The sequence below is a fragment of the Mytilus edulis genome, chromosome 10, assembly GCF_963676685.1.
Source record: "Mytilus edulis chromosome 10, xbMytEdul2.2, whole genome shotgun sequence".
In the NCBI taxonomy this organism is placed as follows: Eukaryota; Metazoa; Mollusca; class Bivalvia; order Mytilida; family Mytilidae; genus Mytilus; species Mytilus edulis.
The window spans coordinates 42,837,995-42,857,749 of NC_092353.1; the positions used below are offsets into that span (position 1 = coordinate 42,837,995).

At 32.1% G+C, this 19,755-nt stretch overlaps 1 protein-coding gene across 1 annotated transcript; it reads right to left on the minus strand.

Moving 5' to 3' along the window:
* Positions 1–279: 279 nt before the first annotated feature.
* Positions 280–18,130, minus strand: LOC139491218 (26S proteasome non-ATPase regulatory subunit 13-like). The gene is made up of 13 exons (XM_071278694.1): positions 17,982–18,130; positions 13,424–13,502; positions 11,475–11,509; positions 11,052–11,107; positions 8,481–8,524; positions 7,897–7,983; positions 6,827–6,998; positions 6,020–6,099; positions 5,252–5,377; positions 4,562–4,624; positions 3,893–3,973; positions 3,555–3,671; positions 280–581 (listed from the first exon to the last, which is right to left on the minus strand). Exons 1-13 carry the CDS (start codon positions 18,080–18,082, stop codon positions 486–488), a joined length of 1,137 nt encoding a protein of 378 aa, XP_071134795.1. The 5' UTR covers positions 18,083–18,130; the 3' UTR covers positions 280–485.
* Between the last annotated feature and the right edge of the window lie 1,625 nt (positions 18,131–19,755).

Consider the following 19,755-nt stretch of genomic DNA (forward strand, 5'->3'; position numbering starts at 1 on the left):
ACTACAATAAAATGTACTATTTACAGGCTTTTGATATGTCCAGTGTTAGCAACAGCTAAGGATGCCAGTGGTCAGGGATATGCTTTGGGTCTATTATAACTTGAGAATTACAGATATGTTTTTGGTATTTCATGAGTTAAGGTGAACCATGAATTTAGGTTTTCTTACAACAAAATATGATTTTCCTAAAGACCTGAATGCAATGTTTGTTAAAACTACAAATTTAATTCCCCCATGGTAAAGAATTCATCCACAATAAAATAGAAAAGCATACCTGAATAACATTTTTTTTGTCTTTTAATTATAACTAACAACAAGTATGAAATGCTACAATGATTTGAGATGGTTAAATCTATACTGTTGTTGTATTATTGTCAATTTTTCTTCATACATAATGTATCTGTCACGTCCTTGTTCTATAATCCACGTAAAAACGTGAATTCTTTATAACAAAAGTATAAATAATATAGAGCACTGTTTTATGATTAAGTGAGGATGTCATGAGCTTTCAATTCCACTAATTTCTCCATGGTTAAAACATCTGAACACCATTGTTCTAATCTCTTCTGCATTGTGGATACCTAAAATAGAAAATATATTATTAGTGTTACTCAATTGAATTTCCCTGACTGGGAATGACTTCAACAACTTTGTGATTAAAGGACATTCTAGTAAAGAAGTAGCTTTCTGAGCTTCCATAATTATAAAAAAAAAAATTATATAAGAGTAAACATTTAGAATAGGAGACTAACAAATGACTTATCCAAAAATAAATTGTACCTAAGTTATTGAGTTATTTTAACAGTGCACTATGAAGTTAAATTTATCAAATACATCTTTATTTTCTAATCTGCTAGTCCAAAGCAACTGTAATTAAATTTTCTGTAAGAATGAAAATGATTAAAATATTCTAACGCAGTTCTAATATGTCTATGTTAATTTTGATGTTCTATAAAGTGGGTCAAAGACAAGCCTTCAAACATGAACAACAGCAAAACAAATATTTATTTACTTGCAACTGTTTGATTTGTTAGCTGCAAGTAATAATCATTTACAACAATAAATATTCAAACAAGAATGTGTCCCCAGTACACAGATGGCCAATCGGCACTATCATTTTCTATGTTCAGTGGACCGTGAAAAAAGGATAAAAATTAGACTTCATCTTCATCAAAAACTAACTTGACCAAAAACTTTTACCTGAAGCGGGACGAACGAACGGACAGATGTACAAACACACAGACCAGAAAACATAATGCCCATAAATGTGGCATAATTAAAACACAACCTTTTATCATTACTAATATAAGGACAGATACCAAATGTTATTATTCAATACAATAATATATAAATCCCCTTAACTTACTTGTCGTAGATCTAATACTGGAGGTTGGACCCATCCATGTTAGTGATACTTTCTGGTCTATTTTATCTATGAATACCTTAATTATGAACTTACCTGTTGTAGATCTAATACTGGAGGTTGGACCCATCCATGCTAGTGATACTTTCTGGTCTATTTTATCTATGAATACCTTAATTATGAACTTACCTGTTGTAGATCTAATACTGGAGGTTGGACCCATGTTAGTGATACTTTCTGGTCTATTTTATCTATGAATCCCTTAATTATGAACTTACCTGTTGTAGATCTAATACTCGAGGTTGGACCCATCCATGTTAGTGATACTTTCTGGTCTATTTTATCTATGAATCCCTTAATTATGAACTTACCTGTTGTAGATCTAATACTGGAGGTTGGACCCATCCATGTTAGTGATACTTTCTGGTCTATTTCATCTATGAATCCCTTTATTATGAACTTACCTGTTGTAGATCTAATACTGGAGGTTGGACCCATCCATGTTAGTGATACTTTCTGGTCTATTTTATCTATGAATACCTTAATTATGAACTTACCTGTTGTAGATCTAATACTGGAGGTTGGACCCATCCATGTTAGTGATACTTTCTGGTCTATTTTATCTATGAATACCTTAATTATGAACTTACCTGTTGTAGATCTAATACTCGAGGTTGGACCCATGTTAGTGATACTTTCTGGTCTATTTTATCTATGAATCCCTTAATTATGAACTTACCTGTTGTAGATCTAATACTCGAGGTTGGACCCATGTTAGTGATACTTTCTGGTCTATTTTATCTATGAACCCCTTAATTATGAACTTACCTGTTGTAGATCTAATACTCGAGGTTGGACCCATCCATGTTAGTGATACTTTCTGGTCTATTTCATCTATGAATCCCTTAATTATGAACTTACCTGTTGTAGATCTAATACTGGAGGTTGGACCCATCCATGTTAGTGATACTTTCTGGTCTATTTTATCTATGAATACCTTAATTATGAACTTACCTGTTGTAGATCTAATACTGGAGGTTGGACCCATCCATGTTAGTGATACTTTCTGGTCTATTTTATCTATGAATACCTTAATTATGAACTTACCTGTTGTAGATCTAATACTGGAGGTTGGACCCATCCATGTTAGTGATACTTTCTGGTCTATTTTATCTATGAATCCCTTAATTATGAACTTACCTGTTGTAGATCTAATACTGGAGGTTGGACCCATGTTAGTGATACTTTCTGGTCTATTTTATCTATGAATCCCTTAATTATGAACTTACCTGTTGTAGATCTAATACTCGAGGTTGGACCCATGTTAGTGATACTTTCTGGTCTATTTTATCTATGAATCCCTTAATTATGAACTTACCTGTTGTAGATCTAATACTCGAGGTTGGACCCATGTTAGTGATACTTTCTGGTCTATTTTATCTATGAATCCCTTAATTATGAACTTACCTGTTGTAGATCTAATACTGGAGGTTGGACCCATCCATGTTAGTGATACTTTCTGGTCTATTTTATCTATGAATACCTTAATTATGAACTTACCTGTTGTAGATCTAATACTGGAGGTTGGACCCATCCATGTTAGTGATACTTTCTGGTCTATTTTATCTATGAATCCCTTAATTATGAACTTACCTGTTGTAGATCTAATACTGGAGATTGGACCCATGTTAGTGATACTTTCTGGTCTATTTTATCTATGAATCCCTTAATTATGAACTTACCTGTTGTAGATCTAATACTCGAGGTTGGACCCATCCATGTTAGTGATACTTTCTGGTCTATTTTATCTATGAATCCCTTAATTATGAACTTACCTGTTGTAGATCTAATACTCGAGGTTGGACCCATGTTAGTGATACTTTCTGGTCTATTTTATCTATGAATCCCTTAATTATGAACTTACCTGTTGTAGATCTAATACTCGAGGTTGGACCCATGTTAGTGATACTTTCTGGTCTATTTTATCTATGAATACCTTAATTATGAACTTACCTGTTATAGATCTAATACTTGAGGTTGGACCCATGTTAGTGATACTTTCTGGTCTATTTCATCTATGAATCCCTTAATTATGAACTTACCTGTTGTAGATCTAATACTCGAGGTTGGACCCATGTTAGTGATACTTTCTGGTCTATTTTATCTATGAATCCCTTAATTATGAACTTACCTGTTGTAGATCTAATACTCGAGGTTGGACCCATGTTAGTGATACTTTCTGGTCTATTTCATCTATGAAGCCTTTCACTAATCCTAAACTCAAAGCCTTCATAACTAACAATTCTACCTAGAAAAGTGAAAAATAAATGATTATTATTAAGGTTGGAGATATGTGAACACTCTACATATATAATTATGAATCTGAGTCCTTTCTAGAAATTAACTACTGCATGCAATAAATTGGAATACTTTTGTTGTAATAATAGTTCCATTTATTTGGCACCAAAAGCCTTGAATTAATTTTCTTCATATTATATTTATCTTTTTGAAATACAGTTTTTTACATACCTCGTTTACTGGTAACTTTGTTTCTGCAGATATATCTTTAAATGTTAATTGTCTGTCATTGGCTGGTCTTTTAAATGTCATCTAGAAAATAATATTCAAGGTTAATTTCATCAATGGTATAAAAGCAGCAAGTTCAAGGATTTTTTATATCTTCATTTGGGTCCCTGATTTTTCCTACATGATTCAGAGGGAGTAAGTATGACACATACAAGAAGTTGTTTATTTTTTTTTCAAAATCTAAGAGAAAGCATCAAGGAAATTTGTCTAGAGCTATGAAGATACACCGGTAGATTCCTAGTCATGTGATTATAGCTATACTCTTGTCTTAAATTACTACACTTCAGCATTTTTCCAACAAAATAAATTCAACAAAAAATACTGATTACAGCCAGCAAGAAGATGCAACTTTTTCAGCATAATAAGCTCTTACATTAATAATGTTTGTGAAAAGAAGTAAAGAGATTGTTTACCAATTAAACCAATATCATAATAATAAAACCATAAACAATAAAAGCATTGATTTTTACAGAAAACTGATTGTGTCTACTAATATGTAGTGCAAAGGTAAGATAACCAATGAAATTTGTCATTAAATTCACTTTCATAATTGGACCTTCTCCTTCATAAGAAAAACATCTTGACAATACTTGTTGAAATACCAACACTAACCTCCATTAAACATAACAGTGATATTTTTTGTCTCATTGGAATTTCATTAGCTGCTAAATCTGGCTGAAAATACAGAATTATTTGACTTTATATGTTAGTCTTGAATAACCTGAATAATATGAAAAAATACAATACTGTAACAGGGGGGGACATGTATTTGAAGGAAAGCTGAAATGATAATTAAATTTTTTTCATGGCAGAATTTTAGTTAAATTAACATAATGATCGATATCATATCCTATTATCACACATTTAATTAATCTCTTTCAAATTAAGCTGACCTCACAACGTTTAGTTCTTTCTTTATAAAATCCCCTGGATTTTCTCAGGAAATGTTAAAAAAAAAAATACTGTCAACCAACTTAATTTAGCACAAACTTTATTTCGTGTTTAGCTCTTTCTGGCCCAATTTCGTGGTGATTTCAATATGCCTTTTTTTTTAAAATTTAATTGATATAGATATATAAGGAAAAATTCAAGTTTTACAATTCACAACGATTTATATACGACTTATTTTTTTACTTGCGAAAGTCATTAAAAAATTAGTTTGTTATGCTTTCAAATAAAAAATGTGATTTTTATTTTTGAGAAACCCATTAGATGGCAATTTTCACAATAAAAAAAAACTAACAAAATTATCTCAATGTACAGTAGTAATTTAAATATCTTTTATGGTAAAATATAGTATACCTGTGTTGTCCAGCTTTTTTTTAGTTCATCAAACCTTGGGATGTTACCACTGTTAAAGGCAAACAATAGATCTACTAACCAGGACTTATCTGTTGTCTTTAGAGATTCTAATATAGGATGAGCGAGCTGAAATGGATAATATAATAAAATTAAAAATTAAAAGAGTGTTAAATAAAGTAAGAAACTCTCAATTACACTATTCAATACAGATTTTAAAGATATTAATTATTTTTTTGGTATATAAAACAATAACAGCTTGTAATTCTACTGTCAGATTCTTAAAAAAACCTCATATAATTTTTATTTTTCATGATATATTTTACAAACTTCTGCAAAAACTGATGGACTTGCCACGATATCTAGCTTAATTATCTCCCCTTAAACAGCCATTCTTTTTGCAAGTTTTATCTTCCTGGGGAATTAATTAATATTCTTTTGATTAATTGTTAATTATTAATTTTATAATTCTTTCTTATTTCTAAAATATTATTTTTCAAAACAAAACAAAATTATTAAGCAATTTTATTTTCTGCAAAAGATAATAAATGTTTTTAAATTCATATTTTCATATACTGCTCTATGAAACATGCAAGAAAGGCAAGAAAAAAGCTCTCATGAATATTAATTAAAGAATGTCTATCTATTTATTGTTACCCTGGCTAACATTGGAAAAAATATTTATAAGTGATAGGCTGTTTATTTCTTGTCATTATTTTCAATAAATAATAATGATATCCTATGTAGATATTATATATAATAATTCCTTACCAGTTCTCCAAAGTTATAAACACCTTCCCCTAACACGGCTGCTAGACCTAAATTAAAGGCTCTCTCTACTTGTTCTGATGCTACAAAAAGAACAGAAGACAAACTTTAGTAACAAAAATATGTTGATGAATAGATTTCAGTGAAATAAAAGCACTCCAGGCAATATATGTTGTATTTTTGAAAAATTGCTAGTGTATTCAAAATTTCATACAAATTAAAGAATTTTTTGGGAAAATTCAAAAAATCAAAATTCCGAAAAATTTCCTTTCATTGTTGAACAAATTTCATGTTTTAATTTGATACTCTAAAATTAAGATTACAGAAGTAAATTTCATTGAAATCATTGAAGAAATTTTGATTTATTTGTGTTCAATTTTTTTATTTTTTTATTTTAGGGATTCTATTGTATTGAAGATTTACCAGGCATTGGTTCCCTATTGTTTGAAATGTGTTAATCCATGCTTTTCAGAGAGAAAACATGTGTATTAAAAGACTATTGGTTGAATAATTCTAAGCTGCATAAAATGTCATCTAAACATGACCCCCTTACAGGTACAGTTTTATTCCTATGTTATACAGTGAAACCTGGCTAAAACGAATCCTGCATAAACCAAAAACCTATATAAACCAAACATGTTCTTTAGCACTGTCATATCAAATTGTATGCGCTGTGAACCTAATAAAACCAAACATCACCCAAAACCGAACAAAATCTTAAGTCCTAAAGATATTCGGTTTAAACAGGTTTCACTGTACATGGAATAAACAATCTAACAGAACAAAGATAAAGATGAGTAGTCTTCATACCTGTTATGTCTTCCATTTGCATACAACCAAGATATCTCAGAGCTTCTTTATAGTAGTCGGCATGGTTTCCCATCAATTTGTAGTAGTTACTTGATAAATCATAAAACCTGCTGTGTACTGTGGTAACACCATCAAATGTTTCCATAATACCATGGCATTCTTCAACAAGAGTCTGAAAATATAAGTGAATCCATGAAGTCTTTGATGGTATAAAAAAGGGAAATCTTTCTTATCTTGTCTGATTCATTTGTTCATTTGAACAATAAAATAATATACTAATAGAAGTCATTTTTTGCAGATCACAAGAAAGAACTATACCTATGCCCATAGTTACTGCAATAGCCCTATATCAAACATATTTATTAATTGTGATTAAACACAAAGACAACAACATTGTAGATTACTGCAAAGAAATTCATTATTCTGGTCTACATGTTTCGCCACTGACGGTGGCTTCTTCAGGACAATTTAATGATAGGAAATAAATTCTGAAGTACATAAAATGTGGTGCATATAGGGTTACAATTGTTATTAACAAGACATTACATCCCAATACTAGGTTTGAGAACGTTAAAAAGAAAGTTAAAGAAAAAGTTAATAATTAATTGTCAGTATCTTTTCAAACATGTAGACTATAATAAAGAATTTGCTTGCAGTAATCTAGAATGTTGTTGTCTTTGTGTATCAATATTTTCCCCGAAGTTTTAAGACAACCTCAGCAAACTTCAGGGTATCAATCCTGATAACTCCACCAGCTTGTACCGTTAGAAGGTGTTGGTTCATTCGATGCATCATATATATCAATTGTGAGAATGAATTGATCAAATCGCTGCATGCAATATTTTCATACCTAACAATGGACAGTTGTTTCAGCTTTATTTTAAGTTATGTATTTTTACAATGCTCTTTAAAAAGTAATAATCTATATATTGCATATCTATGTGAAAAATTCTTATGAAGTTCATAGAGTCTATAATTCTGAAACTGTGAGGTAAAGAATACTGTGTAAATACTAAAACCACTTTTTTATGTGAATATAAAAATTGTCAATATTATTGCATGACTCTAACCTTTGTTTTCTCCATTTCTTTAGTCCTTAAACAAATGAGTCCACTTGAAGTCATACACAGTACTTTAGCTTCATCACTGGCCTTTACCTACAAGTAAATAAAGTCATAAAATGTAGATGTATGTCTGTTGTTATATCTCCTAAGGTCAAATCCAAAAAAATGTTATTGCATGTAATCACTAATTTCACACAAAGGGACTTTACAATAACTAGCTATAGTGTTGCTATTATTTATCTTATTCTAGAAGATACTTCTGACAAGTGTCGTCCCCTCATATGTCGTCTCTTGCAATGGAAAATAAATATCCTGGAAAATATTTTTTACCTGTATGATGGACATACATGGATTTTCTCGCTCCGTTTAAGACCCATTGGTGCCCTTCAACTGTTATATGCTCTTTCACATGGTTGTTGTCTGATTGACATATTCCCATTTCAATTCTCAAATTTATATTCATGTTGTAAAACTCTTAGCAAAGATACATGCATTATTCAATTAAAGAAACAATTTTCTGATTTAATTTACATACATTTCAGTGTATTACAAACTTATTTATTACTTGAACAAGACATAGTTAATAATACCTTCTCTTTCAGTTTCTCTAAAAACTCTACTCCAGCTTTTGGATCTGAAATTCAAAATTATTCAAATTAAATAAATAATATCCATCTCTACGCAACTGTATAATTCCCTTCTTAGACAAAAACTACATCCATGTTACAATCCTGTTAACTTTCCTTACTTAATACTATCGCTAGGTTTAATGTTATAAAATCATGATCTTGAGTTTTCTTTGTTGAGTTTTCATTGTTTTGAGTACTCTTGTTGAAGATTTTTATAAACATGAATTTTGTCTTAACCCTTGCAACGCTATACACGGCATATGCCGCGATGACATATGTCGTCCGCACTGCTATTCGCTGCATATGCCCCGATGACAATGGATTTTTCATCAGGACTCTTAAACCATTCGGTTTTCATTCGGTTCCTCTCTAATTTTTCCTCGTATGAATCGAGGATATACAAGGTCTCATTTGCGCTTGAAATCCCGGCAATTTTCATAGTAAAATCATGCAGTAGAAGGAAAATAGAAGGAAAATAAAAACAAATATTTCCACAAATGCAAATGGCGGAAATCGGAAACGAAGCTGTTAATATGGAAATATTTCACCATTTCTATGGCGAAACTGACAACGAGGATTAGTTGAAAGGTTTCTAGTTATCTCAATGTGTTTATTAAATTTACTTCGTGTGGGAAATATGATTTGATCAATCTTTACAAGACGTAGAAAAAGGGGGGAAACGGAGGTTTACTGAAAATTTTCAGGACGGGTCAATTATTTGTGCCACGATTATATAATACGTTGTGTATAGTGCAATACGCTACAGGTTCGAGCAACTGGTGTCTTCTATATTATATGGCAGATAAAACAGCTAAATAAAGGAAGACTAAAAGTAGTTTTTATTCAAAATTCAACACAAATGTAATAAATTGCACCTTTTACCTGTTAATTACCTGAAAATGCAGGTAACCTGTTAAAAATTTTACTGAAATAATTGCCTAACATTACAGGTCATACTCTCCTGAGTATTTTTCATGCAATAACTGTGTCTTATAATAAAAAAAGATACAGCAGTCTGAAAAGGAATATACTGTTCTAATGAATGAACACAAAAAAAATGCAGCAGCAGCAGCCATTTTTTTATTTTTTGTGTAGCGTTGAAAGGGTTAACACATGTTATATGTATATTAACATTTGTAACTAGATATCATTGAGATGGGAGCCATCTCTGTGGGCCCCGCTGTCAATAACGTGGGGTAAATAAGTTGTATGGATAATCTGATATGAAGCATTATTTGAAGTTATTACATAGTCTCATGTGTGATTTTGATCTAAGATTTTATGTTAAAACTGATAAATATTCTCATCTTACTTTCATAGTATAATAGTGATATGACTGCATGATGTGAACTCATTGTTTACTACTCTAAGGTGACTTCTGGATATATGGATTGATGTTTGAACAATATGTTTAAAGGTGCTGCCCAATTGATATTTGTCACATATTTTTAGAATTATGCCTTCAATATATTATGACCCACCAAGTATAAAGTATGAAATATTAATGGTTCTCGAGAGGTAGAGCGGACACAATTTGTTAAGAACAACGAACGGATGGACAGACCGACAGACTGATCTTAGACCTAGGATGCATACATTATGACACATTCTCTTGTGTTGGTTAATATATATGTTAAGTTGAAAATGTTTGTCAGGTATAAAGTATGAAATAATAACAGCTGTCCTCTCAAAATATAATGTGGATCAAATTTGTTAGCGATGGGCAGACCAACAGACAGACAGACCTTTGACCTAGGAAGTGGTACATACATCATGATACACCCTCTGGTGTTGGTTAAAATGGATGTCAAGTATAATATTTGAAATGATAACGGTTCTCAAGATATAGAGCGGACACAATCTTCACCACAGGACACATGGTTGTCAACTGAAACCAAAGTTTTTTTGACGTTGACCTTTGACCTAGGAAGTTGTACATACATCATGACACGCCCTCTGGTGGTGGTTAAAATGTATGACAAGTATATACTTTGAAATCATAACGATTATCTAGATATGGAGCGGACACGATCTTCACCACAGGACACAGGATTGTCAACTCGAAACCAAAGTTTTTGACCTTGACCTTTGACCTAGGAAGTTGTACATACATCATGACACACCCTCTGGTGGTTGTTAAAATGGATGTCAAGTATAAACTTTGAAATCATAATGGTTATCTAGATATGGAGCGGACACGATCTTCACCACAGGACACGGGGTTGTCAACTGAAACCAAAGTTTTTGACCTTGACCTTTGACCTAGGAAGTTGTACATACAACATGACACACCCTCTGATGTTGGTTAATAATCATGTTAAGTATTAAGTATGAAATCATAACGGTTCTCTAGATATGGAGCGGACACGAAAGTGTTACGGACGGACAGACAGACGGACGGACAGACTGATCACTATAGGGCGACCCGCCGTCGGCGGGGCCCTAATAACAGTATTACATTTGAACTTTTGACAAACAGTGAAATCCTTAAAGAATATTAAAAGGTAATTTTGTCTATGAGAGAGTACCAACCTGTAATTTGTCTGACAATGCAAACTCCCATCTCTGCCAAAGCAAGTGGATTTATCCTGAAAATACAGTAACCCAGTAAATATTCCAGACAATATACAAATTATATAAAATAACCATACAGTCAAGAAAAAAATAATTTGATTATATATTGAAAACAGTTTAAAACACCTTCTTATTACAGTATTGCAATGAGCTATGTTTCTATTTAGTGCTAGTACATATTTGTAGTATCATCTATTCTTAAATTCGTGAAAAAAAATTCCCATAACATTCAGAACAAACTTTTTCAAAGGGAGAAAAATATAACATGTATAAGATGAATGTTTGTTCTAAGAGTATCACATAATTTCACTTTATCATTGATCCATGTAAAAGTGGTTAAGTCATATCAACCTGAAGTAAGTTATATCACTGTAGACCTACCTGTGTTCAAAATCTGATATAAAATGCTCGTACAACTGAAATTAAAACAAAGATTTGTGTTTATAATTAATGATTTATATACAATTAATCTTCTAAATAGGTTGGAATTATCATCTTCGCTAGCCAAAGGTTATGATCCGCTCTCGTTCTCTTCACCCTTGGCAGATTAAGCCAACATTTGTAAAAACAATGTTGCGCCGTCTATCGGAAGATTAAAGTCACGCCCATTCCGAATACATTATTTTTGACCAATGGTAGCACTTGAACTCTTCAATTTGGAGGTAAAAACACAGTAGCGTCTGGATCCTACACACTTGATAAAACCAGAAACGAAAATATACGTCAACATTCATGCATTTGTGCATGAAACATACAGAGGAACTTCTATTAATTGATTAAAAACATTCAAGTTGTCACTAAATATAGTCGTATGTTTAAAGAATTTAAAGACTTGTTGCACAATAAACACGTGGCAATTGTTTACAAACACTTTCTACATTTACACGTGATCATGTTATAGGCGCTTTTTGATTTGATGCAGCGAGTTCCGACTGCAACCAATAAAAATCCTTACCTTTTGTCTCCGAAATTTTATCTCAATCCGCCAAGGGTGAAGAGAACGAGAGTGGATCGTAACCCTTGGCTAGCGAAGATGGGAATTATAAACTTTTATGAGTAACAGGATGAATGCCACATGTGAAGGGATCAGTGTACCCTTCAGAAACAACTGAGATCACCTCATATTCTTTGAGGGTTTTTTGTTGCTCAGTCCTTTGTTTTGCATGTTATGTTTTTATACTGTTTTTTATGTTTGGTCTTTTAGTTATAAATGCCATGACATTGTCAATTTGTTTTCAATTGATGAATTTGATACCTTTCAGCTCTCTTTTAAACCGAACATAAATATAATGCATATCATGCAAAGTTGTGAAGATGACACAACTAATAAAATTTCCTGTCCTGAGTTGTCTTTGGAGCTGTTTAATTGATATACATGAGTCATTTACGTGAATTATCATAAAAATCTCAGTGATATTCAGTTGCACTCAATACAATTGCATTTTATTAAACTAAAGAAAGTATCAGACTATTAACATTCAATCATCAATCAAGTTTTCTTAGGTTGTTGTATCAATATATAAAGACATGACCAAAGACTATTATGATTGCATAAGCCTGGCTTCAAAAAACTTTACTGGACTAAAATAGGTACTGTGGATTCATCTTTATTCGTTGCATACCATTTTTTTATGAATTTCATAGTAAAGGTGAGCATGGTGAGTCATTTATTCAAATGCTCAACAAAGTACAAATGTTTTGTAGGTTTGTACAGTATGCAGAAACATGATATCAATTATCCATGAAAAGTATTTTTTTTCCAAAAAGAGAATTAGTATCAATGAAAAAAAATAATCCAGAGTAAGAGTAGGTACATGCACATTGTATGCACAAACATGTGTAAAAAAAAGGAACCATAAAATTTTGTTCATACACTAAGTATATTTTTGTCTATATATAGAGAAAGAAGAAGATACTTTATTTCCAATTATGGGCCCAAAAGAGCATAAACATCAATTATTTTCATAATACATTGGATACAAACAAATACTGGCAGGACAGGGTAGATAAAAAGATTTAAGATTAATGAGAACAATTTTAGTTCTTAAAAGGAATATGTAAAAAAGAAGATATGGTATGATTGCCAATGGGAAAACTCTTTACAAGAGACCAAATGACACAGAAATTAATAACTATAGGACATTGTAAAGCAATGAACAATGAACAAAGCCCATACCCCATAGTCAGCTATAAAATGCCCTGAAATCACAAATTTAATACAATCCTTATCACAAAAACTTTACTAAATAAGTGATTTATATCATGAATAACAAATGATGTAAACCTAGCCAAACATGAAAGGCTTTTACCATCATGAATATCATACTCACTTTAACCAGGCCATCTCCTTTGGCAAATGTTGGATGTTTCACAAACTTCAGAAGCCGCAATGTTAACTGATGCCATAACCTGGAAGATAAATTTAATAATATGAATGATACTATTTACATATATATAACATCATTTTTTAATAAAGTCCCATTTCTCATTTTCAAATAAGTGCATTACCCTGTCACAATAAGCATGAGAAGAGTGGGTCTTCATGAATTTATGTCATTCACTTTTGACTGAAATTGTGAAGATTGACCATGGGTGATGTTTAATCGTTAAGAACATGATTTTTATTAGAAAATCACAGCTGTCAAAACTAGCACATGACCGACAGGACATGGCCTGTAAAAAGATATTCGGCCCTGTAAATTTTTGTTAATTTTGTAATACATTCCTAAGAAAAATTTGAAGAATCATCAATTTGGTAAATTCCAAACCCCAATTTCTATGACTGTTTTGCAAATCTGAGCTCTAACCAACTGAGCTAAAGAAGCACTTCCTTAGCTTAATGGCTCCTTTAAGTATCTTTTTATTCAAGGGAAGCATGATGTCACAAATCTTTGTAAAATATGTAATCTTATTAAGGCCATGACTGCTTATGGTACATGTATGGGTCTGTTCGCCCTGATTACATGTTTGCTCTGCCCTGGGTTCATTCGTTCGTTCTTCCTATTTCTTTTAAAAAAAGAGAGCACAAGTTGAAATATCTTGCCTTCTTTACTAACCATTGATATTATGTGATAGGCCTTAAAAGAAAGCTTTGCTACAACTTTTACATAAATTGAACATGATCCTAGAAAATGAGGTCAAGTTAATAAAAGTATAAACCAAACAAGAAATACATGTACACCTAACAATTCAATACACTAAATATAGTTGACTTATTCATATTTCTTATAGTTTCCAAGAAACAGACTTAAGCAAGAAAGCTAAATATTGACCAATGAACCATAAAAATTAGGTCAAGGTCAGATGAACCATGCAAGGCAGACACGTACAGCGTACAATACACTTTATCGCTATTCCCAGCTGACCCGAGAATCTGTCCTGCTTGAACTATTGACGTTATACAACAAACACTTTTCCATTGTGGTGTCAGATATTTTGTAATATACTGCAGCTGTGCTATTTGAGCAGTCAAATTGCATTGACCGTATATTCATATGTGATATACACTGACCGTATATCACCTTGTTCATGTTGTTTATGACGTTGACAATGTGTTTCCGTAGAGTTTTATTTATGACGTCAATAAAACATACAGGTCGCGGCAATTTTACCTTGTTCGCTCACAATTAAAGAATGACGGTTTTTACCCTATAAAATACTTCATTTTGAACAGTTATAAGAGTTGCAGTATATAAAGAATAACCATACATTGTCTCGAAATATCAATGTTATTTGTACTCGGCTCGAAACATGAAGAAATGCTCGGCACAGCCTCGCTTTCTACCTGTTTCTAAGCCTTGTACAAATAACATTGATATTTCGAGACAATGTATGATTATTCAGAGCTCCAGATAAGCTGCGTATTTGCGTGATCACACAATACAAATGATAAAAAACCTAATGCAATTGCCCATTGCAGGGTTCAAGAACCCAATTAGTTCAAAGGAAAACCCAATCATATGCCAAAACCATGAGTGCTCAACCCTTTTATTGGCTACCATTTTCGTTATTTACCCTTATCTGTTTAGTCGTCACGTAAATCTATTTGTATAATATTTATAATTGGAAATGTCCTTTTGTTCTAAAAATAGATCCCTGCATCAAGTAGCTGAAATGGGTCCCTGCTGGAATTTTCCGTTGCCCAAAGGTACACATGTTTTTGAAAACATTTCGATCTTCTCGGCGTTTATCCAATTAGCGTGTGTCATTTTGACATATTTTTTTCGAATTGCTCGGGATTTATCATAACATACATTGAATTAAAACGAAAGTGAATGTCCGGTAAAAATATTGAATAGAAGCATGTTTTCAGCTTCTTTTGAATAGCTGAGGGAAAGTTATGATGATACAACACTCAGCCAGTGATTTTAGGAAGCGTCCATCTAACGCACGGGCGTGTTTGCGTAACTTAACAAGAACATTGCTAATAAACACGGGGTTTCGTCAAAAACAAACTCAGTTGGAAAAAGTGAAAGGCCAAATCATGATACACAAATGTATGTAGTTGGAAAGCATCGGAAACCAAAAGTTCTAATAAGGGATCACTTAACCCAGATTTATGTAAATTGAATAAAACAAAAACAGTCAAGTATAGTTAGAGTTTATATACTATTTTTTTTCATTTTACGGTTAATGAGTGATAAAAAATTCTGAGATGAGTGCCTGTGAAAACACATATCCATTTTTTACAGTTTATATAAGTTGTGAGAAAATACAAAACTAGCAGAAGGTTTGAAACTGGACACAAATTAAACCTACAATTGCTCTTCAGTGAATAAACCAAATAAAATAGCTAGCACGTATACAAAGAAAGAAACATATTTAAGATGGAAAAACATCTGGGGTTGATATTGCCTAAATATTCAATATTGTGTTGATGTAAAAACCCAATACATTAAGGAGCTTGGTGGTGAAAAACCCAATTTGATATTAACTTGAGGGGTGAATTTGAATTGATAATGCAATAAAAAACTTAATCACCCAATTACATAAGAAAATGGTGGGTAAAAACCCCAATTTGTGAATTCTTATCTGGAGTTCTGATTATTCTATATTTATGACGTCAAAAGTTTATGGGAACCTGTGTGACATACAGTAATGGTAGACAAATAGCAATAAGGTGTATCCTCCATACATGTACAACAAATATAGTTGACATATTGCTCATAGTTAAAACAGACTACACAGGCCTCTACAATAACTTTTTTTTCAACTTGTCCAGTAGGAAAAGTACATACCAAAACTTACTTGTCCGAATGAAATTGTAACTTGTCCAAAAAAAATCTTAATATTAACCTTTTTTGCATTTCAAGTTGATTCAAGGAACAAAATGAATTAAAAAAATTGAACAGAATGTGATTTATATCCTTTGAAATACTTTTAAAAGATATGAGCCATGAACAACTGAATTTAGTTGTGTCACAGGACTAAGTTCTAGTTTTTATCAATGCTAAAGTCTCATCATATGTACTTTGCACATGAGGCACCATCTGATTGGCCTCTAAATGTACACTCATTGGATTTTTATCCTATTTTTTTAAAAGTTGAAAAAAGTTTATTCAAATGCAATCAATAAAAAGAATATGAGGTATGGTTGTCAATGAGACAAAAGACCAAATGACACAGAAATTAACAACTATAGGTCACTGCATTGCAAGTATTGTTTTTTTTCTACATAAAGATCAAACATGATTTGATGATTTTTATGGTAAATAATTTCCTCATTCTTATTTAAAAAATACGTTATGGACATTGGTATTAATTATTATAAAGCAACAAAATAAGTTAGGAAAAGAAGTTCTGATTTGTCTTGGTCCAGAAATGTCTACTGCCTTGCCAAACTGTATATTAATCATGTCTATGAAATATGTCTCCTACTGTGCCCAACTGTCTATTAAACTTGGAGCCGAATCATTTCCGAGCTGGTGACAAACTGTCTTTTAAAGTTACCTTATCTAAAAAGTGCATGGTTGAATGGGATCGGTAAGACTGGTTTCTGAGAAAAGTGTGCTTTTTACCTGTTAAAAGTACTTGACAAAGAACCAGTTTTAAAATTATCGATTGCAAGTCTGAGGGGTCTTGAGAAATAAAAAGTTTCCAAATTAGTTTCAGTTTAAAAAGGAAAGATGTCAAACAAATCTTCTTTTCTTTTTTTTTGTTAATAATTATACTTTGTTCATCAAAGTTCATAGTTGGATTAAAATTTATTTTCTGCGATTCTACTTGTCCCATCGGACAAGCTTGGTATAGCTTTTACTTGTCCGACCTTTTTTACCTCTGGTACCGGACAATCGGACAAATGTTAATGTCGAGGCCTGCTACAACAAACATTAAAAGAACAGGAGGAATGGACCCTGGGCGAACAGGTACTAGGGTGAAGGTGAATACACCTTATTGCTATATGTCTGCCATAACTTGACATCACACCAGTTCCAGTAAAATTTTGACGTCATACAGTATATAATGCAAAATATCTGATGCCGCAATGGAAAAGTAATTGTTGTATGACGTCAATAATTTGAGAGGGACAGATTCTGGGGGCAGTCGAGATTAGCGATAAGGTGTATCAGGGTGAATAGACCCGGAATCACTATTTAAGGGATCTCTTCAGATCTTTCGGGCTGAAAAAAGACCAAATCTAACAAAGCAGAACAAAGGCTTTTAAGAAAATTTTACAGCCTCTCTGAAGCTGAATTGATCTCCCAGACTCTTTCGACATATTTTCTGCATTAAAGTGAAGACTGTCATATTTTCTTTCAAATGAGGAGAAGGCTTGTTTACTATTTCAGTGAAAAAGTGGAGTTTCAGTCATGTAGTGTCAGTGATCGGTACCAAATTATTAGTATATTTAGAATATTGAAGTAAAAATGAACCGGACGTCAACTATACTTTTTGTTATAGAATTCTTCAAGCTGGCCCCACTCTGTAGCAACATCCCCAGTCGCTTTTCTTTGCTGTTCGGCTAAAAAGGCACCAACGTCTCTCGGCATGACGATATGTTTTTGAACAAACGAAAAAGATTTATTCAAAGGGAGATAATTCACAAATTTCGTATCTTTGTATGGTACGCATGTTTATCATAATTGTATAGTTTTTAATTCTAAAAACGCATAATTATATGCGAAGTTCGTTTTTCATTTTTGTTATCCATCATTCGATTGGTTGTACTTGTGTCACAGGTTTTACTTATTTTAATATATATGCAACTGGTATATTTAATCGTAAATAGTAAACATTTCAAAGAAAACAGTAGACAGAATACAGAGTATCTATATATTAAAGTAGTATAATCGTAGTTTCGTAGTTTACATCAAGGATTTGTATAGTAAGACTATACAAATCCTTGTTTACATGTAGATAAATGCGAGAAATAATTGTCCTCTATAAGGAGCTATAATAGTTGTGGTTCCTGCGATTTATTTTTCATTTTTGTTATCCATCATTTGATTGGTTGTACTGACTTGTGTCACAGGTTTTACTTATTTTAATATATATGCAACTGGTATATTTAATCTTAAATAGTAAACATTTCAAAGAAAACAGTAGACAGAATACATCTAGTCTCTATATATTAAAAAGTAGTATAATTGTAGTTTCGTAGTTTACATGTACTAGATAAATGCGAAAAATAATTGTCCTCTCTAAAGGATGTATAATAGTTGTGATTCTTGCGATCTAAACACCATGATATGAAGAACGCTCTGAATGGTTTTAGATGAAGTTGAGCATGTTTTACTTATTTTAATATATAGGCAAGTGGTATGACCCCTTAAATAGTACTAAACATTTCAAAGAAAACAGTAGACAGAATCAGAGACTTTCTATGCTAACATAGAAAGTCCCTGACAGAATACAGAGTCTCTATATATTAAAGAAATTTAATCGTAGTTTTTATGTAGATAAACGCGAAAAATAATTGTCCTCTCTAAGGATGTATAATAGTTGTGATTCTTGCGATCTAAACACCATCGGATATGGAGAACACTCTGAATGGCTTATTAATTTTTCATTTTTGTTATCCATCATTCGATTGGTTGTACTTGTGTCACATGTTTTACTTATTTCAATATATAGGCACTGGCTACGGTTACATGGAAATGTAACAATAATAAAAATATTATTGTTACATTGGAGACTGAATGCCGGAATGCAAGGTTGGGTAAGGACCTGATTAATTACGAATGTAACAATAACTATTGAGGCCACGGTTACATAGCGTTATTGTTACATGAAAAACAGCAATGTACGATGGGACTTGCAATATGTATTAAATGATAAAAGTTGAAGACATTTATTTTATATTTACAATATATACAATTATTACATACAATTTCTTTATTTTTTTTTATTTGCAACTACATATCTAGGAGGCATCAAGTAAGTGGTTTTGGAGCATGTTTAAGTCCGACACATTTTTTATGAATCCACTCCAAGCAGCCATCACACACCAGTGATGCCACATTGTGAACGTCTGTTTTGCATAGCGTGCAATTTCATTCTGCGACATTCCTTTTAGAAGATAAGGCAACCTTTAATGTTTGCAATGCTTCTGGTGAGAAATACTTTTTTACTCTAACAATGTTGATATTCTCATCCAATATTTTGGTTAGAAGCATGAGGTGTAGTTTCATGTCGTCTTTCAATATAAACAGATTGCCGTCCA